The sequence below is a fragment of the Dendropsophus ebraccatus genome, chromosome 15 (genome assembly GCF_027789765.1).
Source record: "Dendropsophus ebraccatus isolate aDenEbr1 chromosome 15, aDenEbr1.pat, whole genome shotgun sequence".
NCBI classification, from domain to species: domain Eukaryota; kingdom Metazoa; phylum Chordata; class Amphibia; order Anura; family Hylidae; genus Dendropsophus; species Dendropsophus ebraccatus.
The window spans coordinates 3,015,641-3,043,394 of record NC_091468.1 but is presented as its reverse complement, the minus strand read 5'-3'; the positions used below and the strand labels follow the sequence as shown (position 1 = coordinate 3,043,394).

The 27,754-nt window shown below is 48.8% G+C and overlaps 1 protein-coding gene across 1 annotated transcript in view; it reads left to right on the top strand.

Annotated features, from left to right (window-relative positions):
* LOC138774500 (mucin-like protein) overlaps positions 1-27,091 on the top strand; it is a 46,615-nt gene extending 19,524 nt beyond the window's left edge. Inside the window, exons 11-19 of the mRNA XM_069955421.1 lie at positions 193-385; positions 505-624; positions 1,735-1,851; positions 7,327-7,347; positions 9,758-9,843; positions 16,756-16,939; positions 23,584-23,709; positions 24,416-24,569; positions 26,962-27,091. Of these exons, the coding sequence (XP_069811522.1) occupies positions 193-385; positions 505-624; positions 1,735-1,851; positions 7,327-7,347; positions 9,758-9,843; positions 16,756-16,939; positions 23,584-23,709; positions 24,416-24,569; positions 26,962-27,091 (1,131 nt within the window). The remainder of the gene's footprint in view (positions 1-192; positions 386-504; positions 625-1,734; positions 1,852-7,326; positions 7,348-9,757; positions 9,844-16,755; positions 16,940-23,583; positions 23,710-24,415; positions 24,570-26,961) is intronic.
* Positions 27,092-27,754: the final 663 nt, after the last annotated feature.

Here is a 27,754-nt window from a genome sequence, read left to right as displayed (position 1 = left end):
TGACCTCAGATGGGAATATCTCTTTAAGCCAAAGATGGGGAACCTTCCGCCCTCCAGATGTTGCAAAACTACATTTCCCATCATGCCTGGAGAGCCAGAGCCAAATCTTGATGGGAGTTGTAGTTCTGCCGCAGCCGGAGGGGGACGGTTCTCCATCGCTGCTCATCTCCCAGAGGTCTCTTTGTTGTCTAGGTCATTGGCTGCACGTGTCCAGACGGCTTCTCGGGGCCATTTTGTTTAAATCAAACAAAACCTTGTCAAGGAGAACCGTGTTTCCCGGACGTGGCTTGTCTCAACCAAAGGACGGGCCCCCAATATGTGTGTAGTAGCTGCCCGGCAGGGACCGTCGCCAGCGGGACAGACGGAGAGAAGTGCTTTCTAAATGGTAAGACCTCCACACACACAGTATGCGTGATGCGGCCATCCCCCATGGTGCACTGCAGGGCGGTATCTAGATCTGAGGATTGTGCCCGGATTTACTGACGCGGATCTCTCTTCCCGCAGATCTCTGTTTGCCTCCGTATCCTTTCCCTTGTCATGTAAATGCGGATTGCATCAGATCCACCAGTTCATACACCTGTCGCTGCAGACTGGGATTTACTGGGGACGGCAAAAATTGTTCAGGTAAAAAAACAGCAAAAAAATAAATAAAAAAGCAGAAATGTGTAAAGTTTTGTATGTAGCGACTTTTCACAAGTTTGGTTCGTCAGGTTCTCTGAGCGGCGGCTTCATCTGAACCTTAAATGAAACGCACAAAAACAGCCGAACGAGTGCAGGAATTTTTAATGCGGTTCAGCAAGTTCACTCATCTCCGCGCTCCCCGGTGTCGTCCTTCTTTGGTCTCCAGTGTCCCCCACAGCTGCCTTCAACCCGCTCAGCCAATCACTGACTGACTGAGACAAGACTGACAACCCAATCAGCCAATCACTGACTGACGGAGACAAGAGTGACAACCCGCTCAGCCAATAACTGACTGAGACAAGAGTGATAACCCACTCGGCCAATAACTGACTGACTGAGACAAGAGTGACAGCCCGCTCAGCCAATCACTGACTGAGACAAGAGTGACAACCCGCTCAGCCAATCACTGACTGACGGAGACAAGAGTGACAGCCTGCCCAGCCAATCACTGACTGACTGAGACAAGAGTGATAACCCGCTCAGCCAATGACTGACTGACTCAAGAGTGACACCCCGCTCAGCCAATGACTGAATGACTGAGACAAGAGTGACAGCCCGCTCAGCTAATCACTGACTGAGACAAGAGTGATAACCCGCTCAGCCAATGACTGACTGACTGAGACAAGAGTGACAGCCCGCTCAGCCAATGACTGACTGACTGAGATGAGACAAGAGTGACAACCCAATCAGCCAATCACTGACTGACGGAGACAAGAGTGACAACCCGCGCAGCCAATCCCTAACTGACGGAGACAAGTGACAGCCCGCCCAGCCAATCACTGGCCGCAGCACTATCCCATCTCAGTCAGTGATTGGCTGAGCAGGTTGGAGGCGGCTGGAGACACCAAAGACCCCTGGAGGACACTGGGGGAGCGTGGACAGGTGAGCATTCCCTTGTTTTGTTAATGTGTACTTTGTTGTGCGCCGGCCATCTTTATGAATCTCGATTTGTAAGATTCGGTTCGCTCTTCTCTAGTTGTAAATATTCGGGAATTGCAGATATTTTATCATTTTTCAGATTTTTTTTGTATGTTTATTTATTCTGAATTGTAGATATTGATGAATGTCAGAGCTTGTATGCCTGTCCAAACGCCAAGTTTGAATGTATGAACACCCCGGGATCGTACAGGTGCTCCTGTCTCTACAAAGGCGTGGAGGACTCACAATGCGGTAAGTTACGGTGAGAGAACGCCATGGCGCTATAGACTATGATGGAGTAATTGGCAGCAACGTTCTCAATAGTGTGAATGCATTTTTGCAGGTGGAAGATTTTTAGCTTCCATTGTTGCTGGTCTTTTGAGGATGTAATAGAGGCTACCCCTCCCCCCCCCTCCCCCAAACGGCTGATGTAAAGAAGTCCCTATCTGCAACTTTGTAATTCTGGGAGGATTAGTCAGAGTGGGGGACATTTATGAAGGCTGTGCCACTGGTGAACGCCAGGGAGAAGACACAGATTCACCCCTTCTCCTTGGTGTATGCCAGTCGTATACCACACTCCCCCAATGGGAGGGGGGGGCAGCAAGGCGGGAGAGAGATGCGGTTTTCTCCTGCGCGAGATTTACCATGATTTACCCGTGCAGAAATCTACACTTGCCCTACGGCAGGCAGGGATCAGGCCAGTTTCATTAACAAAACGTGCACCTCTTAGTGAATCTGAAGGGGCAGTGGGGGGGGCCTACTTTAAGACGTACGTGTACGTGAACGATGGTCTTCATAAATGTCCCCCAGTGAGGTCATCAGCAACCTGACCTTAGAATAACCCTTCCAGCATTACAAAGAAGCTACAATGTTGCAGATACAGCCTGCCAGGGACTTGTTTACATCAGCCATCTCAGAAGGGAGGGGGGAGGAGGAGGGGAGACAGAGAGAAAAGCGCACACACAGATCTTTGTGTCTTCAGCAGAAAGCAGCAGCTGAGAACTGGGGGAAGGAGAATAAATAGATAATAAAAGTATGGAAGGAATTGTTAGTCTTACCATGGGCAGCAACATATCAGAAGTTATGTATGAGCAGAGTACCCCTTTAATTTAAAAACAGATAAACAAAAGTTTACCATAATGGGAGCGGTTGCCATTGAGATGCTTTGTGTTTTGGTGTTTTTGTCTGTGTGGGACAGACGGATGTCAATGATGTCATGTGATCTATTATTCCGCCCACAGGGAACCACCACATAACAGCTTTTTGGCTTTTTCGTGTGGTTGTTGATATTAATGGGCACTTTGAGATTCCACGAGGAACATTTCAGACTATAAAGCCAATTTTACACGGACCGATTATCGGCCAGGAGTGTTGCTAGAAACTCATTCAGCCGATATCCGCCCGTGTAAAAGTGTCAGCGATCAGTCGAACAGCAGGAAATCACCTGATCCTCGGCTAATCACATCTTTTGTGCGGCTTCAAAGTTTATCGCTATTGGCCGTGCATCTATCTGTATAAACAGTGATGTGAGGCCGATAACATTATATTTACATGGCTGCACAATTGATACAGTGATTGTTCCTGCGGCCCGGCTGCCTGATTGATCGTCCGTGCAAACAAAGGACCCTAACTGTCCCCCACAGCAGGGACTACAATACCCAGTAGGGACCAGAGCAATGTATTGGTGTTTGACCCTGCAAGGAAACGCACCTTCTGGGTTCCCTCATTATGGGACGGGGAAGATGGGACGGCAGGTGTTTTAGACCATGGGTCTCCAAACTGCGACCCTCCAGCTGTTGCAAAACTACATTTCCCATCATGCCTGGACAGCTAAAGCTTTGGATTTGACTGTCCAGGCATGATGGGAAATGTAGTTTTGCAACAGCTGGAGGGCCGCAGTTTGGGGACCCAAGTTTTAGACTCTTATCTCCTCTCTGCGACCTTTGGGCCCATACTCCTATTCCTTTGTTTGTTACAATCCATTTCCTCTGGTAAGTAGAGTGCTGCATGGGTCCTGCCATACTCTTGCAGCGATGCATCCCACCGAGACGTGGCTGTGTCCTCACAATGGCCCCATGGCTCATACCACGGTCTTGGTGCTACTAACGTCCATAACTTATGGTTCTTATTTAACAACATAAATGGAAGCTAAACAAACAGTATCTCTTCTCAGACAGTGTAATCTTAGACTCCACCAGGTCCAGTATAGCGGCTCGGGCTGTTAGTGGTGCGTCTGTCTACTTTGCACCATCTATTTAAGCCACACCCACTTCCAGCTAAGCCACACCTCCTCACCGAACAGTGCGCTAAATGTCCCTGGTTGTGACCTAGGAGGCAGGTTCCCTATTGGAATAGTTTCCATCCATCTTACCGATTCAGCAGTTCTCCAGCCATCGTCTCGGCTTTTCCATTGTTGTATTATCAGTATTCTGCCACCTGTAGAATTACTAATCCGGTTCCCGATTGTCATTGCCGCCGCCGTACATTAAGGTATATTTAACGAGCAGAGCGACAGGTAATGTATCCGGGGTCGGGAGCTGCGACTACTACACAGAGCTCATTAAATATTGCTGAATTGTTCCAACATGTCAGTCAGCGGCTGATCGCTGCCGCACACCGCGGCCTGTGCCGGCTGTCATTGCTCTCATTTATGCTATAGTCTTCCTGTAAAAAGTGATGCACAGAAAATAGGAGTTTTAGGACACAATGCGCTTCCCCCAGTGTGAGATGCAGCGGCGCTGGGAGACGGAGTTCTGCTATTTAAAGCTCAGTAATTGCAGCCTCAGCTCCGTGAGTTTTACTTTCTGCTCAGCAAGCGATACGTTTCGCTGTGTTTCCAGGGAGTGGGAGCGGCTGAAGGGAAGGCCGGGTACAGCAGCTGGGTGGCAGGAACTAGAGTCACCACAATACACGGAGATACTGTGTGGTGTCCCACCATGGGTGTTTCCGGGTTGAACACCCCTCGCAAAAGCCTGGTACTTCAAAAGTAAAGTGGTGATGAAGTAGTGTATAAGTTTTGCTACTAGATGTCACTATGTCTATGTATGTATGTTGCACAGCTGTAGTCACCTAAGGGTTACTGTATTGTATGTTGGGATCCTGTACACCAATGAGAGATGCTGTTCTTTCTCTACCTATCTTTGCTGTCTTTTCTTCTCACATTCTCTTCTCCACCACTCACAGAGGTTGTTACATACACCCTGTAGGAAGTAGTCACATGGGGAGAGGAATTGTAGTTCAGTTCTTCTCTGATTCTCTGAGGAGAAGCACAGACAGATCAGTCATCCCTGCTGAGCTTAGCCAGGAGCCTAGCTCTGCCAGGTTCCCTGTCCGGGACAGACCAGCTGTAGTGTACAAACATGTATGGAGAACGCAGAGACTTCTTTTCTTAAAGCAATCTTTATACTAACGATGCAGTGCTAAACACCTAAAGAGAGGACAAGTCAGGGATCACCCCAGCCCATGCCATGAACATCTCTTAAAGTGCAGGACAATATCCTAGACAGAGGAACTGATCCAGATAGAGCAAAGCTACCACAAAGGTCTGCGCACTCTATCTCGCAGTGCAGGTGACACTGGAAAATTTCGGACACTTCACATAACTCAGGTAACTAGGCCTGGGGCTTGTGTCACCCTAATAGGACGGGTAACTCAACACTACAGGGCAAAAGGTGGTATAGCGACAAAGGTCGAAACACGAGCACAAGTATTCTTCTTCTCTTAAGTATTCTACTTCTTCTAAAGTTCCGGCAGAGCACAGTACTACATTGGGTTGGGACTCTCAAGACAAACTCATCTCCACTTCTCTGAACTCTCTACTCTTCTCAGCACGCAACCAAGTCAGCACTGCTATCTTATTCTCTACCTCAGTATCTTCCAGTATAGATCCAGTGAGCCTGTACCAGCCAAGTATTATTCACCTGTATCACAAGAGACTTGTCAGTAAAGAACAAGTTTATTTATTCTACTGGGACTCAGTGGTTATTGCACCAGCACCGACACACAAGCTGCACCGTCCTTGGTGCATTTCCCCTTTCTGTGGGTGGCGGTACCGACATTCTGATCACCGACATTCTGATCACCCGCAGATCAACGGCCGTGGATTCCGTTGCTTACCCCCACTCACATCCACACTCATCTCCGCCTGTGCCATAGACTTCATTCCTTGCACAGGTGGATTCCGCCATCTGCTGAAACAATTGAGATGTCAGTTACAATATAGAATGGAGTCTATGAGGTGGGCGGAGATGCGCGTAGACGGGAGTGGGAGCTAACAATGGAATCCGCGGTGGCTGATCCACCCGGATTCCTCAGTGTGGACCCACCCTAATTCCACATTTGGTCACTAATTGTTGTCAGGGCCGCGGCGGCGTCCCGTGCTCCGGGCCACCGCCGCAACTCCTCCCTGTCCCAGGCAGCCGCTGGTGTCCGAGTGCAAGGACCCGGTGCTGCAGCTAGTTCCGCCCCCGGGGGCACCTTACCTCGCCCCGCTCCTGTCTCTGTCTGTCCCGGCCAGCGCGCGCGTGCCCGACAGCGTGCCGGCTGTCACAGATTTAAAAGGCCAGTCCGCCCTTAATTGGTTGTTGCACATATCACTACCTATAAATCCCAGCATGCCCTGTCCCTCGTGTTGGAGCCTCTACATGCTTCCCTTAGTGTTTTGGCCCAGCTCCCTGTTGTTCCTGCCCGTTGCCCTTGTCCGTTGTTCCTGTCCATTGCCTCTGCCACTTGCGGTTACGCCTAAGACCACCATCTGCACTGCTCACCTGCCTACTGCTCCTGCTACACCTTGCCCGCCGTCACTAGCAATCAAGCCAGGGGGAGCGACCTGGGGGTCGCCTGCCGCAGCAAGCCCATCCTGGTGAAAACCAGCGGCCCCTTAGACTCCGCCCCCTGGTGCGGTTTATGCCATCACTGGTGACGGTAGAGAGGATCCACGACTCCCATCGTTACAATTGTTCGCTGTAATTCCACATTGCTCCTTCATTTGCTGGAATCAGAAGGAGTAACCGATCGTAGTAACGACTATCGCTTTGTATAATATGGGGAATGATTTCAGTTTAACGATAAACAATCTCGTTTGCAATCGTTAATCACTAAAAATCGCTTCATCTTACGTCCCCCTTACTCTCTGTCGCTCCTTTTTCTGAGTGTGGCTAAAATTACTGACCAGTACACTATGGGGCGTATGCATCATTTGCACAATCACTTCTGCACTTCTTCAGTCCTTGCACAATATGCATCACTGGCGCAACCAGCGTAAAGAGCTCAGAAATAGCGCAGACGCCTTGATAAACAATTTACACCATCTGCAAAAACACCAAATTAGCCGAAATAATGGGGCAAAGACGATGATAAATATGCGGCTTGTGTGGCTATGTGGGAAACCAGCCGTAAAGTCACCAGCGCATTGCAGCAAGCGTTTTCATACGGCATTGGATGATAATAGTAACACACAACCCCCCCCCCCCCCCCCTTCGGTTACATTTCCCTTTTCCTTCCCTTCTTTAATAAGCCGCTGTTACAAGATGGCAAACTGCACGGCTGGAAATTAAACCGGCATATAGGGCGGTATTACACGGCCCAATGATCGGGGGAGCCGGCAATGATCTGCTAGATTGGCGCTTACTTACAGAGCCTATTATACAGCTCGATTATCATGCATTATATATACTTCCCATATACTTCCATAGCAGGATTACAGCTGACCTTTTTTTTTCTTTCTAGGTAATTCGGCAAATCCACCAGGTAAGACGTGAAATTTTTTTTTTTACTTGTTTTACACTATTAATGTCCAGAAGAGAAATGAGGATTGAGCAAGATTTTTATTTCACAATTAAATTTAAAAAGTCTGACTTTTTAGTCAGAAGTTTAGCTTCATTTTATAGTGGAATTGTGTAATAAGTATAGACTCATAACGGGTTGCAAGAAGAATGGAAGAATCAGGACCCCTGATGAAGAGGGCAGCTAACCCTCGAAACACGCTGCATGATAAATAAAGAACAAGTTTGGTTTATACACCAGTGACGGGCATAGTCTTCCTGATCAGAGGGCACTGGGACGGTTTTCAAGGGATTGGCCCCCAAATAAGCCTGCTAGTACTCGGGCCATGCGTTCAGCTCTGCATCAATAACAGCCAGAATGCTTCCCATGTTTTTGTCATACTCTACTCTGCTATTCCTTGTTGTAGCTGTGGCAAGTATTCTCTCCCTGGCTGCTCACATAGGTGTTGTGTGTGTTTGCTGATTGGTGATTGACAGCTGACACACTAGTCAGCTGTCGGTATCTGGGCAGGACCTGGAGCCTCAGCCCCAATCACGCCTGGGTGCTGGGACTACAGGTTCCATAAGTACCATCAAATGTCTCATGATCTTTGCCTGTGAAAGACTCTAGTTACCTAGTGCTTCTTGAGCTAGCTATTCCCTCTGACTTGAACTCCTGATCACCTGACTTTTGGCTTGTACCCGACTGTTCTTTGGATCTATACTTTGTATTTATATTGACCGGCTGTTACCGACTAGGACCTCTGACTATTCCCTTTTTGTGTGTTAGTCTTGTCTCTGTTTTGTGTTTCCACTTGGATCAGGTTAGGGATCGCCGCCCAGTTGTCCGCTGCCATCTTAGGGCTGCATGTAGGGACAGCTGGGGCGGGTGTCAGTTCTAGGGCTGCACCTGTCTGTTGTCATCCCAGACCCCTTTACCTGACAAAGCCACCATTCTTCTCACAACTCATTGGTAATCCTTGGTTAGGGTCATTAGAAAAGTACAGATTAGAGTGGTACCTAACCCTGTACGAGCCAGTCAGGTGAGCGTGCGTCTGTACATGCAGCACAAATACAATAATATATAAGATAATACATCTGCACGTGCAGCACCAATACAATAATATATAATATAATATATCTGCACGTGCAGCACCAATACAATAATATATAATACATCTGCACGTGCAGCACCAATACAATAATATATAATACATCTGCACGTGCAGCACCAATACAATAATATATAATACATCTGCACGTGCAGCACCAATACAATAATATAATATAATATAATACATCTACACGTGCAGCACCAATACAATAATATATAATAGATCTGCACGTGCAGCACCAATACAATAATATAATATAATACATCTGCACGTGCAGCACCAATACAATAATATAATATAATACATCTGCACGTGCAGCACCAATACAATATAATATAATACATCTGCACATGCAGCACCAATACAATAATATATAATATAATATACATCTGCACGTGCAGCAGCAATACAATAATATAATATAATACATCTGCACGTGCAGCACCAATACAATATATAATATAATATAATACATCTGCACGTGCAGCACCAATACAATAATATAATATAATACATCTGCACATGCAGCACCAATACAATAATATATAATATAATATACATCTGCATGTGCAGCACCAATACAATAATATAATATAATACATCTGCACAGGCAGCACCAATACAATAATATATCTGCACGTGCAGCACCAATACAATAATATAATATAATACATCTGCACGTGCAGCACCAATACAATATATAATATAATATAATACATCTGCACGTGCAGCACCAATACAATATATAATATAATATAATACATCTGCACGTGCAGCACCAATACAATATATAATATAATATAATACATCTGCACGTGCAGCACCAATACAATAATATAATATAATACATCTGCACGTGCAGCACCAATACAATAATATATAATATAATATACATCTGCATGTGCAGCACCAATACAATAATATAATATAATACATCTGCACATGCAGCACCAATACAATAATATAATATAATATATCTGCACATGCAGCACCAATACAATAATATAATATAATATATCTGCACGTGCAGCACCAATACAATAATATATAATATATCTGCACGCGCAGCACCAATACAATAATATAATATATCTGCACATGCAGCACCAATACAATAATATAATATAATATAATATATCTGCACGTGCAGCACCGATACAATAATATATAATATATCTGCACGTGCAGCACCAATACAATAATATATAATATCATACAATCATCTGCCGTATTGCCGGAAGAGCTACGAGTGAATGATCCTTCTGTATTTTATATTTATAGGTTGGAATATCTTTAATTGCACGGTGAGCTGGACGACACCGAATGTTTCTCCACTGCAGGAATTGTCCAAGCAGCAAGAAAAAAAGGTACAAGGTTTTATAGATCAATTAAAAGAGGGCGATGTCACTGTGTATATAGAGAGAGAGAGAGAGAGGCGTGCTGCACGAGCAGGCAGGTGGGCGGAGCCAACCACAGGACCACCCCCGGTGCACTGAACGGCCTCATTTACATAATACATGCCAAACTATTATAGTATGACCTTCCTGATCCTGCATGAACAAAATAACATCATAACAAAGTAAACAGAACAAATCCCGCCCAATATAAACCTATACACTATATACTATAACTACTCTTTGTCTAGTTTCATAATCTATCATAGAATCAAGGTAAAAGGTAGAAGGCATCCTGCAAAGCATTAGCCCCCAAACCACTTTGTTGGGTTAAGATGAAACGTTCTGGTCTTAGAAATGAGGAGGAAGAAAACATAAGAAAGTTTAAAATCTGGAGAGTCGGGAAAACAAATGATTAACATTGGTAACAATATCGACAACCTAATACTGGGACTAATATGACGACATAATCTATACCTACCTGTCCCCGCTCCCCCGGTGTCCTGCTTCTCCAGTCTCCAGAGTCCCTTGCCACAACCTCCAGCCTGCTCAGCCAATCACTGGCCGCGGCACTGTCCCATCTCAGTCACTGATTGGCTGAGCAGGCTGAAGACACTGGAGACTGGAGAAGCAGGACACCGGGGGAGCAGGGACAGGTGAGTATACCCTTTTTTCTATTTTTTATGTGTACCAATTATCTACCACAAGGTGCCCTAGATAATCTGTCCTATACGCAAAAAACGCAATTTAGCATAAAGAAAAAGGAATCCACGCAGGGGATTGCTGGACAATAAATAATATATCACAATAAATCTGTATTTATTACACAATTCAACTTTTAATGTAATTTTTTAATTGTGTAATAAATAAAGATTTATTGTGATACATTATTTATTTTCCAGCTTTTTTGGGATCCCCTGCGTGGATTTCTTTTTCTTTATTTTTTATGTGTATTAAATTGCACGACCGCCATATTTACAAACTCATTATGAACTCTGCAAAAAGTTTGGTTCGGTACCGAAGCTTGTAACAAATCTCAATTCCTTAGATTTGGTTTTCTCTACTGATCATGACAACTCTGACATCATATTGCCCTGACAACTCTGACATCATAGTGCCCTGACAACTCTGACATTATAAGGCCCTGACAACTCTGGCATCATATTGCCCTGACAACTCTAACATCACAATGTTCTGACAACTCTGACATCATAATGCCCTGACAACTCTGACATCATAGAGCCCTGACAACTCTGACATCATAGAGCCCTGACAACTCTAACATCATAGAGCCCTGACAACTCTGACATCATAGAACCCTGACAACTCTGACATCATAGAGCCCTGACAACTCTGACATCATAACCCTGACTATAGTCAGTCACATCATAACTCTGAGGTAATGATCAGTCATTATTACACGGACACAACACCGGCCATGATTAATAGTCTGTGTGATATCACGGCAGCGCTGGATTTTATAAGAGCAATGATATTATAAGATTATAATAAGACCCGAAAGATAAGAAGGTAAGAAACCAATTGCATTATGGGTCTCATGTACAGAACAGGGAGGGTTCTCCAGGCTTAGAAAAACATGGCGGCTTTTCTCCATACACAGCGCCTCTCCTGTCCTCAGGCCGGGAGGGGGTATAGCAGCTTGGTGCCATTAAAGTGAATGGAGCTGAATAGAAATACCACATACCACTTGACATAGAGGACAGGGGTGGCGCTGTTTTTGCCGTTTTTGTTTTGCTGTGTTATACCTAATCCTGGAGAACCCCTTCATTGCCCAGATTTCATTATACTAAAGAATTCAATCATCAAGGACATTGAGAATCCCATCAGTCGCCTGGAAGCGGTCAGCTGCCCACCTGCCGTCGTGTTTGCCCACAGAGATCTATTGCTTTAAGATTGGGAACAGCAGCAGCTAATGCCGAGCACCATGGGGGGAGCAATGAATAATATAACTCTGCAGGGAATGTCCCGGTATGGGGGAGGGGAGTGCCTGGGGGGAGCAATGAATAGTATAACTCTGCAGGGAATGTCCCGGTATGGGGGAGGGGAGCGCCTGGGGGGAGCAATGAATAGTATAACTCTGCAGGGAATGTCCCGGTATGGGGGAGGGGAGCGCCTGGGGGGAGCAATGAATAATATAACTCTGCAGGGAATGTCCCGGTATGGGGGAGGGGAGCGCCTGGGGGGAGCAATGAATAGTATAACTCTGCAGGGAATGTCCCGGTAGGGGGGAGGGGAGCGCCTGGGGGGAGCAATGAATAATATAACTCTGCAGGGAATGTCCCGGTATGGGGGAGGGGAGCGCCTGGGGGGAGCAATGAATAATATAACTCTGCAGGGAATGTCCCGGTATGGGGGAGGGGCGCGCCTGGGGGGAGCAATGAATAGTATAACTCTGCAGGGAATGTCCCGGTATGGGGGAGGGGAGCGCCTGGGGGAGCAATGAATAATATAACTCTGCAGGGAATGTCCCGGTATGGGGGAGGGGAGCGCCTGGGGGGAGCAATGAATAGTATAACTCTGCAGGGAATGTCCCGGTATGGGGGAGGGGAGCGCCTGGGGGGAGCAATGAATAATATAACTCTGCAGGGAATGTCCCGGTATGGGGGAGGGGAGCGCCTGGGGGGAGCAATGAATAATATAACTCTGCAGGGAATGTCCCGGTATGGGGGAGGGGAGCGCCTGGGGGGAGCAATGAATAATATACCTCTGCAGTATTGACCGTGTTATGTGAAGTTCTGGATTGTAAGGGCTATAAGACAGCACTCATAACAGTGATTGGCCCATGCACTAGGACCCTGTATCCTGCAGACTATCCCTCCTCCAGGCACTCTCCGTGACGTCTTCTCCCCAGGCGTGAGGCACAGACAGGATTATACCTCGGGCTCCTCCAGAATCAATGTGCAAAGTAATTCTGCCAAAAAAGAAAATCTCCTGCTCTCTGGTGCCACCTACTGGCGGTAGCTTTGCTGTCATTGCTTAAAGGGGAACTATCAGCAGGTCGGATGAATCTAAGCTGCTGAGAGCTCCCTAGTGGGCACCAGGCACTGCAGATGATGGTGTGCCCGTTACTTTCATCCTCTTCACCGTTCCCGTGCTCTTAGTTGTGCCCGCTAAGCTGTCAGGAGCAGTGGGGGGTGTGGCTGCCGCCTCTCCGAGCACCAATCCGGACCACCTTAGGCCGGACCCCTCCATTGATAATCACTAGATGGGGGCAGTAGCCCCTCCGCCCCCAGCTGCCCCCCTTCATTGGCAGTCATTAGAGGGAACGGCCGGGGGCTCAGAGGGGTGGTAGCCATGCCCCCAGGGGTCCTAATGCTTACCAGGTATGACTAACGGCACAGGAACGGTGCCGAGGATGAGGGTAAGAGACATACCATCATACTCAGTGCCCCATGAAGATTAGGGAGACATCAGCAGGTTAGATTTGTTCCCCTTAAAGAACCTTGACAAGAATCAAATCCAAAATAAACACTTAACCATCTGTAGCCGTTATGGGGTTCTTGCCCCTCATTATGACAAGCAGTGCACGACTATAGGGTTAATATTCTCCATCAGGAGGCAGCCAAGCTGGCACAGGAATCTTACAGGAAAGCCACGTCCACTAGGTGGCACCAGAGAGCAAACTCTTTTCCTTCTACTTTGCATATTTTTTCCCAGGGAGCAGTGCATGGCCTATAAGACTTCTTAGGCCACCCTCATCTCCTCAATGTAACAACTTTTCTAAAATAATTCCTGAAATCCATTGGTCTTGAAGATGAGTTAATAAGCTTGCTCCTAACCACTTTGAAAAGATGACCTGTTGTCTTTCCATCAACAAACCTCCGATGGACTTCTCACCGCTCGCAGTATATGGTTCCACATTAGGAGATTTAAGTAGGGATCCAGCATTCCCCTCTCCATTGTCGTATATGAGATCATTAGCTTTGTGGTAGAGGCTGATTTCCCTGCCCGGCTGCCTTTCCTCCACTACCATCCTAGAATTTCGCTCCCATTCTATATCATCTCGCTCCCGTCCTATCATCTCGCTCCCGTCCTATCCCCACACCCGTCCTATCCCCACACCCGTCCTATCCCCACACCCGTCCTATCCCCACACCCGTCCTATCGCCACACCTGTCCTATCCCCACACCTGTCCTATCATCTCGCTCCCGTCCTATCATCTCGCTCCCGTCCTATCATCTCACTCCCGTCCTATTATCTCACTCCCGTCCTATCATCTCGTTCCCGTCCTGTCATCTCGCTCCCGTCCTATCCCCACACCCGTCCTATCATATCGCTCCCGTCCTATCATCTCGCTCCCATTCTATCATCTCGCTCCCGTCCTATCCCCACACCCGTCCTATCATCTCACACTCGTCCTATCATCTCGCTCCCGTCTTATCATCTCGCTCCCGTCCTATCATCTCGCTCCCATTCTATCATCTCACTCCAGTCCTATCATCTCACTCGTCCTATCATCTCACACCCGTCCTATCCCCACACCTGTAATATCATCTCACACCCATCCTATCATCTCACACCCGTCCTATCATCTCGCTCCCATCCTATCATCTCGCTCCCGTCCTATCATCTCCCTCCCGTCCTATCATCTCGCTTCCGTCCTATCATCTCACTCCAGTCCTATCCCCACACCCGTCCTATCATCTCGCTCCTGTCCTATCATCTCGCTCCCGTCCTATCATCTCGCTCCCGTCCTATCCCCACACTCGTCACACACCCATCCTATCATCTCACACCCGTCCTACTATCCCCACTCCCGTCCTATCATCTCGCTCCCGTCCTATCATCTCACACCTTTCCTATTATCTCGCTCCCGTCCTATCATCTCGCTCCCGTCCTATCATCTCGCTCCCGTCCCATTATCTCGCTCCCGTCCTATCATCTCACTCCCGTCCTATCCCCACACCCGTCCTATCCCCACACCCGTTTTATCATCTCGCTCCCGTCCTATCCCCACAACCGTCCTATCCCCATTCCCGTCCTATCATCTCACTCCCGTCCTATCATCTCACTCCCGTCCTATCCCCACACCCGTCCTATCATCTCGCTCCCGTCCTATCATCTCGCTCCCGTCCTATCCCCACACCCGTCCTATCATCTCGCTCCCGTCCTATCATCTCACACCCATCCTACTATCCCCACTCCCGTCCTATCATCTCGCTCCCGTCCTATCATCCCGCTCCCGTCCTATCATCTCACACCTGTCCTATCATCTCACTCCCGTCCTATCATCTCGCTCTTGTCCTATCATCTCGCTCCTGTCCTATCATATCGCTCCCGTCCTATCATCTCACACCCGTCCTATCATCTCGCTCCCGTCCTATCATCTCACACCTGTCCTATCATCTCGCTCACGTCCTATCATCTCACACCCGTCCTATCATCTCACACCCGTCCTATCATCCCGCTCCCGTCCTATCATCTCGCTCCCGTTCTATCCCCACACCAGTCCTATCATCTCGCTCCCGTCCTATCATCTCACTCGTCCTATCATCTCGCTCCCGTCCTATCATCTCACACCCGTCCTATCATCTCGCACCCGTCCTATCATCTCACCCGTCCTATCATCTCGCTCCCGTCCTATCCCCACACCCGTCCTATCATCTCACACCCATCCTATATTCTCACTCCCGTTCTATCATCTCGCTCCCGTCCTATCATCTCACACCCGTCCTATGATCTCGCACCCGTCCTATCATCTCACCCGTCCTATCATCTCGCTCCCGTCCTATCCCCACACCCGTCCTATCATCTCACACCCATCCTATATTCTCACTCCCGTTCTATCATCTCGCTCCCGTCCTATCATCTCTCTCCCGTCCTATCATCTCACACCCGTCCTATCATCTCGAACCCCTCCTATCATCTCGCTCCCGTCCTATCGTCTCGCTCCCGTCCTATCATCTCACACCCGTCCTATCCCCACACCCGTCCTATCATCTCACACCTATCATCTCACACCCATCCTATCCCCACACCCGTCCTATCATCTCACACCCGTCCTATCCCCACACCCGTCCTATCATCTCACACCCGTCCTATTATCTCACACCCGTCCTATCATCTCGCTCCCGTCCTATCTCCACACCCGTCCTATCATCTCGCTCCCGTTTATCATCTCGCTCCCGTCCTATCATCTCGCTCCCGTCCTATCCCCACACCCGTCCTGTCATCTCGCTCCCGTCCTATCATCTCGCTCCCGTCCTATCATCTCGCTCCCGTCCTATCATCTCACACTCGTCCTATCATCTCACTCCCGTCCTATCATCTCACACCTATCATCTCACACCCATCCTATCCCCACACCCGTCCTATCATCTCACACCTATCATCTCACACCCATCCTATCCCCACACCCGTCCTATCATCTCACACCTATCATCTCACACCCATCCTATCCCCACACCCATCCTATCATCTCGCTCCCGTCCTATCATCTCACCCGTCCTATCATCTCGCTCCCGTCCTATCATCTCACACTCGTCCTATCATCTCACACCCGTCCTATCCCCACACCCGTCCTATCATCTCGCTCCCGTCCTATCATCTCACCCGTCCTATCTTCTCACACCCGTCCTATCATCTCGCTCCCGTCCTATCATCTCACACTCGTCCTATCATCTCACACCCGTCCTATCCCCACACCCGTCCTATCATCTCGCTCCCGTCCTATCATCTCGCTCCCGTCCTATCATCTCACTCCCGTCCTATCATCTCACACCCGTCCTATCATCTCACACTCGTCCTGTCATCTCGCTCACGTCCTATCATCTCGCTCCCGTCCTATCATCTCGCTCCCGTCCTATCAATGATCTCCGATCAGTCACTAAAGTTTTCCTATAATATCTTTTCTTATATCAAAGCTGAAGGATATTTTGTCTCTTGGATTCGACAACAAGTTCTACAATCTACAATTCAAGAACGTCACCAGGTTGGGATTGTACGAGTACCGGATCAACGTCTCCAGCGACACCCCGCACTGGTTCCTGAAGGATTACTTAGCTCGGGTGCAAACGTACTACCAGCTGAACCTGTCATCGGTGGAAGGTAAAGCCACGGCGGGCTGATATCGGTGCCATATACCTCCATTATAGACAGCGGGATTCACTAACCTCTTTCCCTCCTTAAATTGACGTTTTTCACCAGTTTTCCCCGTCAGCTTCTTGTTTCTCCACATTTACTAACGTCATGCAGCACAAACATCTCTGAAAAACTACTCACCCCTCATTCTGTGCTTTAAAGGAATTGTTCACCAAAAATGTTTTTCTTTCAAATCAACTGATCCCAGAAAGTGCCAGAGATTTGTAATTTACTTCTGTTTTAAAATCTCCAGTCTTCTGTTACTTATCAGCTGCTGTATGTCCTGCAGGAAGTGGAATATTCTTTCCACTGTGACACAGTGCTCTCTTCTGCCACCTCTGTCCATGTCAGGAACTGTCCAGAGCAGGAGAGGTTTCCTATGGGGATTTGCTGCTCCACTGGACAGTATAGTAAAAACCCACTCTGTGCAGCCTCCCCTATATAGTATAGACCCACTCTGTGCAGCCTCCCCTATATAGTATAGGCCCCCTCTGTGCAGCCTCCCCTATATAGTAAAAACCCACTCTGTGCAGCCTCCCCTATATAGTATAGGCCCCCTCTGTGCAGCCTCCCCTATATAGTATAGACCCACTCTGTGCAGCCTCCCCTATATAGTATAGGTCCCCTCTGTGCAGCCTCCCCTATATAGAATAGGCCCCCTCTGTGCAGCCTCCCCTATATAGTATAGACCCACTCTGTGCAGCCTCCCCTATATAGTATAGGCCCACTCTGTGCAGCCTCCCCTATATAGTATAGGTCCCCTCTGTGCAGCCTCCCCTATATAGTATAGACCCACTCTGTGCAGCCTCCCCTATATAGTATAGACCCACTATGTGCAGCCTCCCCTATATAGTATAGGTCCCCTCTGTGCAGCCTCCCCTATATAGTATAGGCCCACTCTGTGCAGCCTCCCCTATATAGTATAGGTCCCCTCTGTGCAGCCTCCCCTATATAGTATAGGCCCACTCTGTGCAGCCTCCCCTATATAGTATAGGTCCCCTCTGTGCAGCCTCCCCTATATAGTATAGGTCCCCTCTGTGCAGCCTCCCCTATATAGTATAGGTCCCCTCTGTGCAGCCTCCCCTATATAGTATAGACCCACTCTGTGCAGCCTCCCCTATATAGTATAGACCCACTCTGTGCAGTCTCCCCTATATAGTATAGGTCCCCTCTGTGCAGCCTCCCCTATATAGTATAGGCCCACTCTGTGCAGCCTCCCCTATATAGTATAGACCCACTCTGTGCAGCCTCCCCTATATAGTATAGACCCACTCTGTGCAGCCTCCAATATATAGTATAGGCCCACTCTGTGCAGCCTCCCCTATATAGTATAGGTCTCCTCTGTGCAGCCTCCCCTATATAGTATAGACCCACTCTGTGCAGCCTCCCCTATATAGTATAGGCCCACTCTGTGCAGCCTCCCCTATATAGTATAGACCCACTCTGTGCAGCCTCCCCTATATAGTATAGACCCCCTCTGTGTAGCCTCTCCTATATAGTATAGACCCACTCTGTGCAGCCTCCCCTATACAGTATAGACCCCCTCTGTGTAGCCTCCCCTATATAGTATAGGCCCACTCTGTGCAGCCTCCCCTATATAGTATAGGCCCACTCTGTGCAGCCTCCCCTATATAGCATAGGCTCCCTCTGTGCAGCCTCCCCTATATAGTATAGGCTCCCTCTGTGCAGCCTCCCCTGTATAGTATAGGCTCCCTCTGTGCAGCCTCCCCTGTATAGTATAGGCCCACTCTGTGCAGCCTCTCCTATATAGTATTGGCCCACTCTGTGCAGCTTACACTATATAGTATAGGTCCCCTCTGTGCAGCCTCCCCTATATAGTATAGGCCCACTCTGTGCAGTCTCCTCTATATAGTATAGACCCACTCTGTGCAGCCTCCCCTATATACTATAGGCCCACTCTGTGCAGCCTCCCCTATATAGTATAGGCCCCCTCTGTGCAGCCTCCCCTATATAGTATAGATCCCCTCTGTGCAGCCTCCCCTATATAGTATAGACCCACTCTGTGCAGCCTCCCCTATATAGTATAGACCCACTCTGTGCAGCCTCCCCTATATAGTATAGGCCCACTCTGTGCAGTCTCCTCTATATAGTATAGACCCACTCTGTGCAGCCTCTCCTATATAGTATAGACCCACTCTGTGCAGCCTCCCCTATATAGTATAGGTCTCCTCTGTGCAGCCTCCCCTATGTAGTATAGACCCACTCTGTGCAGCCTCCCCTGTATACTATAGGCCCCCTCTGTGCAGCCTCCCCTATATAGTATAGGCCCACTCTGTGCAGCCTCCCCTATATAGTATAGGCCCCCTCTGTGCAGCCTCCCTTATATAGTATAGGTCCCCTCTGTGCAGCCTCCCCTATATAGTATAGGTCTCCTCTGTGCAGCCTCCCCTATATAGTATAGGCCCCCTCTGTGCAGCCTCCCCTATATAGTATAGGCCCACTCTGTGCAGCCTCTCCTATATAGTATAGGCCCACTCGGTGCAGCCTCCCCTATATAGTATAGGCTCCCTCTGTGCAGCCTCCCCTATATAGTATAGGCCCACTCTGTGCAGCCTCCTCTATATAGTATAGGCCCACTCTGTGCAGCCTCCCCTATATAGTATAGGCTCCCTCTGTGCAGCCTCCCCTGTATAGTATAGGCTCCCTCTGTGCAGCCTCCCCTATATACTATAGGCCCCCTCTGTGCAGCCTCCCCTATATAGTATAGGCCCACTCTGTGCAGTCTCCCCTATATAGTATAGGTCCACTCTGTGCAGCCTCCCCTATATAGTATAGGTCTCCTCTGTGCAGCCTCCCCTATGTAGTATAGACCCACTCTGTGCAGCCTCCCCTATATACTATAGGCCCCCTCTGTGCAGCCTCCCCTATATAGTATAGACCCACTATGTGCAGCCTCCCCTATATAGTATAGGCCCACTCGGTGCAGCCTCCCCTATATAGTATAGACCCACTATGTGCAGCCTCCCATATATAGTATAGGTCCCCTCTGTGCAGCCTCCCCTATATAGTATAGGCCCACTCTGTGCAGCCTCTCCTATATAGTATAGGCTCCCTCTGTGCAGCCTCCCCTATATAGTATAGACCCACTCTGTGCAGCCTCCCCTATATACTATAGGCCCACTCTGTGCAGCCTCCCCTATATAGTATAGGCCCACTCTGTGCAGCCTCCCCTATATAGTATAGACCCACTCTGTGCAGCCTCCCCTATATAGTATAGGCCCCCTCTGTGCAGCCTCCCCTATATAGAATAGGCCCACTCTGTGCAGCCTCCCCTATATAGTATAGGTCCACTCTGTGCAGCCTCCCCTATATAGTATAGGTCTCCTCTGTGCAGCCTCCCCTATATACTATAGGCCCACTCTGTGCAGCCTCCCCTATATACTATAGGCCCACTCTGTGCAGCCTCCCCTATATAGTATAGGCCCACTCTGTGCAGCCTCCCCTATATAGTATAGTCCCCTCTCTGTGCAGCCTCCCCTATATAGTATAGGCCCACTCTGTGCAGCCTCCCCTATATAGTATAGGCCCACTCTGTGCAGCCTCCCCTATATAATAAAAACCCACTCTGTGCAGCCTCCCCTATATAGTATAGGTCCCCTCTGTGCAGCCTCCCCTATAGTATAGGTCCCCTCTCTGTGCAGCCTCCCCTATATAGTATAGACCCACTCTGTGCAGCCTCCCCTATATAGTATAGGCCCCCTCTGTGCAGCCTCCCCTATATAGAATAGGCCCACTCTGTGCAGCCTCCCCTATATAGTATAGGTCTCCTCTGTGCAGCCTCCCCTATATAGTATAGGCCCCCTCTGTGCAGCCTCCCCTATATAGTATAGGTCCACTCTGTGCAGCCTCCCCTATATAGTATAGGTCTCCTCTGTGCAGCCTCCCCTATATACTATAGGCCCACTCTGTGCAGCCTCCCCTATATACTATAGGCCCACTCTGTGCAGCCTCCCCTATATAGTATAGGCCCACTCTGTGCAGCCTCCCCTATATAGTATAGTCCCCTCTCTGTGCAGCCTCCCCTATATAGTATAGACCCACTCTGTGCAGCCTCCCCTATATAGTATAGGCCCACTCTGTGCAGCCTCCCCTATATAATAAAAACCCACTCTGTGCAGCCTCCCCTATATAGTATAGATCCCCTCTGTGCAGCCTCCCCTATAGTATAGGTCCCCTCTCTGTGCAGCCTCCCCTATATAGTATAGGCCCACTCTGTGCAGCCTCTTCTATATAGTATAGACCCATTCTGTACAACCTCCCCTATATAGTATAGGCCCACTCTGTGCAGCCTCCCCTATATAGTATAGGCCCACTCTGTGCAGCCTCCCCTATATAGTATAGACCCACTCTGTGCAGCTTCCCCTATATAGTATAGGTCTCCTCTGTGCAGCCTCTCCTATATAGTATAGACCCACTCTGTGCAGCCTCTCCTATATAGTATAGGCCCCCTCTGTGCAGCCTCCCCTATATAGTATAGGTCTCCTCTGTGCAGCCTCCCCATATAGTATAGGTCTCCTCTGTGCAGCCTCCCCTATATAGTATAGGCCCACTCTGTGCAGCCTCCCCTATATAGTATAGACCCACTCTGTGCAGCCTCCCCTATATACTATAGGCCCACTCTGTGCAGCCTCCCCTATATAGTATAGGTCCACTCTGTGCAGCCTCCCCTATATACTATAGGCCCACTCTGTGCAGCCTCCCCTATATACTATAGGCCCACTCTGTGCAGCCTCCCCTATATAGTATAGGCCCACTCTGTGCAGCCTCCCCTATATAGTATAGGTCCCCTCTGTGCAGCCTCCCCTATATAGTATAGGCCCACTCTGTGCAGCCTCCCCTATATAGTATAGGTCCCCTCTGTGCAGCCTCCCCTATATAGTATAGGCCCCCTCTGTGCAGCCTCCCCTATATAGTATAGGCCCACTCTGTGCAGCCTCCCCTATATAGTATAGGTCCCCTCTCTCTGCAGCCTCCCCTATATAGTATAACCCCACTCTGTGCAGCCTCCCCTATATAGTATAGACCCACTCTGTGCAGTCTCCCCTATATAGTATAGGTCCCCTCTGTGCAGCCTCCCCTATATAGTATAGGCCCCCTCTGTGCAGCCTCCCCTATATAGTATAGGCCCACTCTGTGCAGTCTCCCCTATATAGTATAGGTCCACTCTGTGCAGCCTCCCCTATATACTATAGGCCCACTCTGTGCAGCCTCCCCTATATACTATAGGCCCACTCTGTGCAGCCTCCCCTATATAGTATAGGCCCACTCGGTGCAGCCTCCCCTATATAGTATAGGCCCACTCTGTGCAGCCTCCCCTATATAGTATAGACCCACTCTGTGCAGCCTCCCCTATATAGTATAGGTCCCCTCTGTGCAGCCTCCCCTATATAGTATAGACCCACTCTGTGCAGCCTCCCCTATATAGTATAGGCCCACTCTGTGCAGCCTCCCCTATATAGTATAGGTCCCCTCTGTGCAGCCTCCCCTATATACTATAGACCCACTATGAACAGCCTCCCCTATATAGTATAGGTCCCCTCTGTGCAGCCTCCCCTATATAGTATAGACCCACTCTGTGCAGCCTCCCCTATATAGTATAGGCCCACTCTGTGCAGCCTCCCCTATATAGTATAGGCTCCCTCTGTGCAGCCTCCCCTATATAGTATAGGCCCACTCTGTGCAGCCTCCCCTATATAGTATAGACCCACTCTGTGCAGTCTCCCCTATATAGTATAGGCCCACTCTGTGCAGCCTCCCCTATATAGTATAGACCCACTCTGTGCAGCCTCCCCTATATAGTATAGGCCCCCTCTGTGCAGCCTCCCCTATATAGTATAGACCCACTCTGTGCAGCCTCCCCTATATAGTATAGACCCACTCTGTGCAGCCTCCCCTATATAGTATAGGCCCACTCTGTGCAGCCTCCCCTATATAGTATAGGTCCCCTCTTTGCCGTTTCCCCTATATAGTATAGGCCCACTCTGTGCAGCCTCCCCTATATAGTATAGGCCCACTCTGTGCAGCCTCCCCTATATAGTATAGGCCCACTCTGTGCAGCCTCCCCTATATAGTATAGGCCCCTCTCTGCATCCCCAATGACAATAATAAAAAGAAAAATACTCATCTGACTTATCGCTCCCACGCGGCTCTTCTCTAGCGCTCTCCCAGCCATCATATCACTGCGCCACCAGTACAGTGGGATTGTGTTCCTGCGTCTCATAGGCTGAGAGACAGAGGTTCCTGCAGTCTATGAGAATAAGTGGTGGAGTGCATACTAACATCGCCTGCTCCGCCATTCTACATCACTGTGTCCGGACATTACTCGCTGGAGACCCCAATACTCTGAATTACTGGGATTTCAGTCAATAAGTTACAAGTTATACTGAATCTTTTCCCATGAAGATATATAGGACTCTGCTCGGCTCCTCCGGCTCTATAACATGGTGGTGGTAGATTAGAAAGCATTGTCTTAGTGACGAGTTCCCCTTTAATACCTAATGTGGTCGTTAACACAAGAAATGTAAAAAGTGATTTTTTTAGTGTTTTTTATCAGTAATATAATAATGTTTGTACTTGTACTTTCCCTCTAGATGTGGATGAATGTTCTGCCAATGAGCACAAGTGCAGCAACAGCTCGCAGTGTGAGAATACGTACGGAGGATACCGATGTCTCTGTAATTCCAGTATAAAGCTGGAAGGGAACGACTGTGCAACCGGTAAGAAATTAGGTTTATATAAAAGAAAAATCTTTATCTGTATCGGGAAGATGGAAAAATGGATTAACCCTGTAGCCTCTATGAGCCTGAAGTGTCAGCGCCCGGATCATTGCTGTCCCTGACAGGGAGCGGGGCTGCTTGTCATAGGGGGGCACCCAGACCCAAAGCTGCCCATAGTGTGGAGTGAGCCCTAAATTGCTCAAGTTCTTGAGTATAGTACCAAATCCTATTGAAATCAATGGGAGACTCCAGCATTTCCCCCCTTCTCGGCAGAGCGGAGGGGGCATGCTTCTCCTTTTTTATTTTTTCGTTAATATCTTGACCATTGAAGGGATTTGTTAGTGAAATGTACAGAAATTAGAATGAAAAAAAAAAAAAACATTCCTGCAGGACACATTAGAACCCCGGCAGTATGCCGGCAAAACCCACTCTCTGGAAACCATTTGCCACTACTGGGCACTATCTGGGTACACACTGGGCTGTATTTTATCAGCATCGGGCACTGATGGGAGACTATGACACTATGTGGGTGCAGCGGGGCACTGTGCGGCACTTTTTGATACTTTTTGCCCATAATATGACGTGATGTGGACCCAGTATGTAATCTGTCTCCTAGCAGCAGGTGAGGATATGCAATAAACTTTGCACCAATTTAGTAGTGATCCATAGGTTGGATACTAATACATTTTTACTTTAATCTGAAAAGTTTCTAGAACAGAAGAAGCGTGGGGTGAGATAAACGTCTATGAGAGAAGTCACCTGATCCTGGGGCTGGTGCTGGGCTTCGGGATCCCGCTGGTGGCGCTCCTGCTGCTCTTCATCTATTGTCTCTGTTTTAAGAAGAAACGTGGAGAAGTCGTGTAAGTAAAGATATTCCGGAAAGGTCTTTGGGGACGTGAATAGCACCTGATTGTCTTTCTCCATTTTCTTTTAACTAACTTGTAAAGATTAGAAGGGTGGGAAGAGTTAATTGTGGATGGACATTAGATGTTACGGTTTCCCTATGGAAGAGTTACTATAACAGTCCATACTCTGCTGCTACATCGGGGGTTAATGGCAAGAAGAGCACAGAATTTAAAGGGAATCTGTCAGCTCCCGGGCCTACCTGAGGTAGTGACAGTGTGCTGTAGCTGTACCTGAGGTGGTGACAGTGTGCTCTAGCTGTACCTGAGGTGGTGACAGTGTGCTGTAGCTGTACCTGAGGCGGTGACAGTGTGCTGTAGCTGTACCTGAGGCGGTGACAGTGTGCTGTAGCTGTACCTGAGGTGGTGACAGTGTGCTGTAGCTGTACCTGAGGTGGTGACAGTGTGCTGTAGCTGTACCTGAGGCGGTGACAGTGTGCTGTAGCTGTACCCCCGAGCAAGCCTAATAGAAATACCCAGTGTCTCTGCTGCCCGGCCTCCTGTTTGCTCAGCTGTCAGTCAGTGTCTCTGATTGCAGATCAGTCCTCTGTAGGCAGGTTATGTCTGAAAGAAACACTCAGATATAGTTGAATCTCTCAAGCCAAATGTGTTGGAGCTGTGGTTTAGGGGTAACTCACCTGTCTAGAGACCTACCAGCAGATCTTTCTTTGGTTCAAATCCCCTGATGGAAATGAAGTACAGGTCTTTATTTTTTTCTCATTATTGTATAATTTTTAAGGCTATGTTCACACTCAGTATTTTTGCTCAGTATGTTGCAACCAAAACCAGGAGTGTATTGAAAATACAGAAAGGCTATGTTTACAAACTGGTGAAATTGAGTGGATGGCCGCCATATAATGGAAAATAACAGCCAATATTTCAAAACAACAATCATTGTTTTAAAATAACAGCAATTATTTGCCATTATATGGCGGCCATCCTCTCAATTTCAGCAGGATTTAAACTTAAGAAATACCTGCTGGCAGGTCTCTAGACAGGTGAGTTACCCCTAGACCACAGCTCCAACACATTTGGGCTCAGAGGTTCAACTATATCTGAGTGTTGCTTTCAGACATAACCTGCCTACAGAGGACTGATCTGCAATCAGAGACACTGACTGACAGCTGAGCGAGCAGGAGGCCGGACAGCAGAGACACCAGCTGACAGCTGAGCGAGCAGGAGGCCGGACAGCAGAGACACCAGCTGACAGCTGAGCGAGCAGGAGGCCGGGCAGCAGACACACCGGCTGACAGCTGAGCGAGCAGGAGGCCGGGCAGCAGAGACACCGGCTGACAGCTGAGCGAGCAGGAGGCCGGGCAGCAGAGACACCGGCTGACAGCTGAGCGAGCAGAAGGCCGGACAGCAGAGACACCGGCTGACAGCTGAGCGAGCAGGAGGCCGGACAGCAGAGACACCGGCTGACAGCTGAGCGAGCAGGAGGCCGGGCAGCAGAGACACCGGCTGACAGCTGAGCGAGCAGGAGGCCGGGCAGCAAAGACACTGGCTGACAGCTGAGCGAGCAGGAGGCCGGGCAGGAGAGACACCGGCTGACAGCTGAGCGAGCAGGAGGCCGGACAGCAGAGACACCGGCTGACAGCTGAGCGAGCAGAAGGCCGGACAGCAGAGACACCGGCTGACAGCTGAGCGAGCAGGAGGCCGGGCAGCAAAGACACTGGCTGACAGCTGAGCGAGCAGGAGGCCGGGAAGGAGAGACACCGGCTGACAGCTGAGCGAGCAGGAGGCCGGACAGCAGAGACACCGGCTGACAGCTGAGCGAGCAGGAGGCCGGGCAGCAGAGACCCCGGCTGACAGCTGAGCGAGCAGGAGGCCGGGCAGCAGAGACACCGGCTGACAGCTGAGCGAGCAGGAGGCCGGGCAGCAGAGACACTGGCTGACAGCTGAGCGAGCAGGAGGCCGGACAGCAGAGACACTGACTGACAGCTGAGCGAGCAGGAGGCCGGACAGCAGAGACACTGGCTGACAGCTGAGCGAGCAGGAGGCCAGGCAGCAGAGACACCGCGGCGGACTGTTCATATATCTGACTATGGCAGAAACCAAAGGTCATCCCCCCCACGATCACGCATCACTGGCCGTTAGACTTACACCCGATCGGGGTGACATTTACTGCATCTTACTTCAGTCCCCTTAAAGTAAGAGGCGCAGCACTCAAACAGGATCAGCTACATGGTGGTGTGCCAATAATCATGAGGACCCCCATAATCAGTTACTGAGGAGCCCATCAGTATCCTGTTGTGGGGTTTCATCTTGTAACATCTGTACTGATCAGACTGAAGGGATGGGGATGTGGTGGCAGAAGAGGAGACATGTAACCAGACTCTTTGTTTTCCAGCATTGCCTCCGCACCAGATGAAAGCATAATCCCGCACCAGAACTTCTGCGGCCCCCCGATGGTCTATCCTGAGCCCATGTATTTCTACAAGGTGCACACCCTCCCTCCAGTGCCATCAGCAAACCGATGAGAAAGACCATTATACGGGAGACGAAGACCCCAAAAGGCTACAGAACAGCAGCACCCATATATACACCCGTATATATATATACCCGGCAGTCATGAAGGAGCTGACCACAATGACATATATACATTAAATACATCAGGCAGTTACAGAGGAGCAATATATATATATATATACATACACACACACACACAGCAGTCTGCCCATCACCAATGACATATACACATAAATATATAAAAATAATAATATATATGAAAAGATGTAGTATAACTTGTCATTTATTGATTGACTTCCCATGCTAAGGAGTCCAGTGGGCGGTCCTATCATTTAGTGAAACTGCCCACTGGACTCCTAATAATAAAATGAGCAGGGATTTCCATGTATATATATATATATATATATATATATATAGCTTTGTGGCCAAAGATTCAACTTGCTGACTAGAATAGAATCCCTTCCCGTTTTATTACTAGGAGTCCAGCGGGCTATTGGTCCGTTCACCCTAGTCGGAGTCCCTCCCATCCTCATCCTGGTGCCACATCCTATTACTGACTGAGCTGCTGTGTAAGTGAATATATAAAAGAGGTGACATGAAGCATCCACCATCCATGTATAAAAGAGGCGCTGTATAATAAACGCTCCGATATTTATAATCCTGAGGTTTCATTT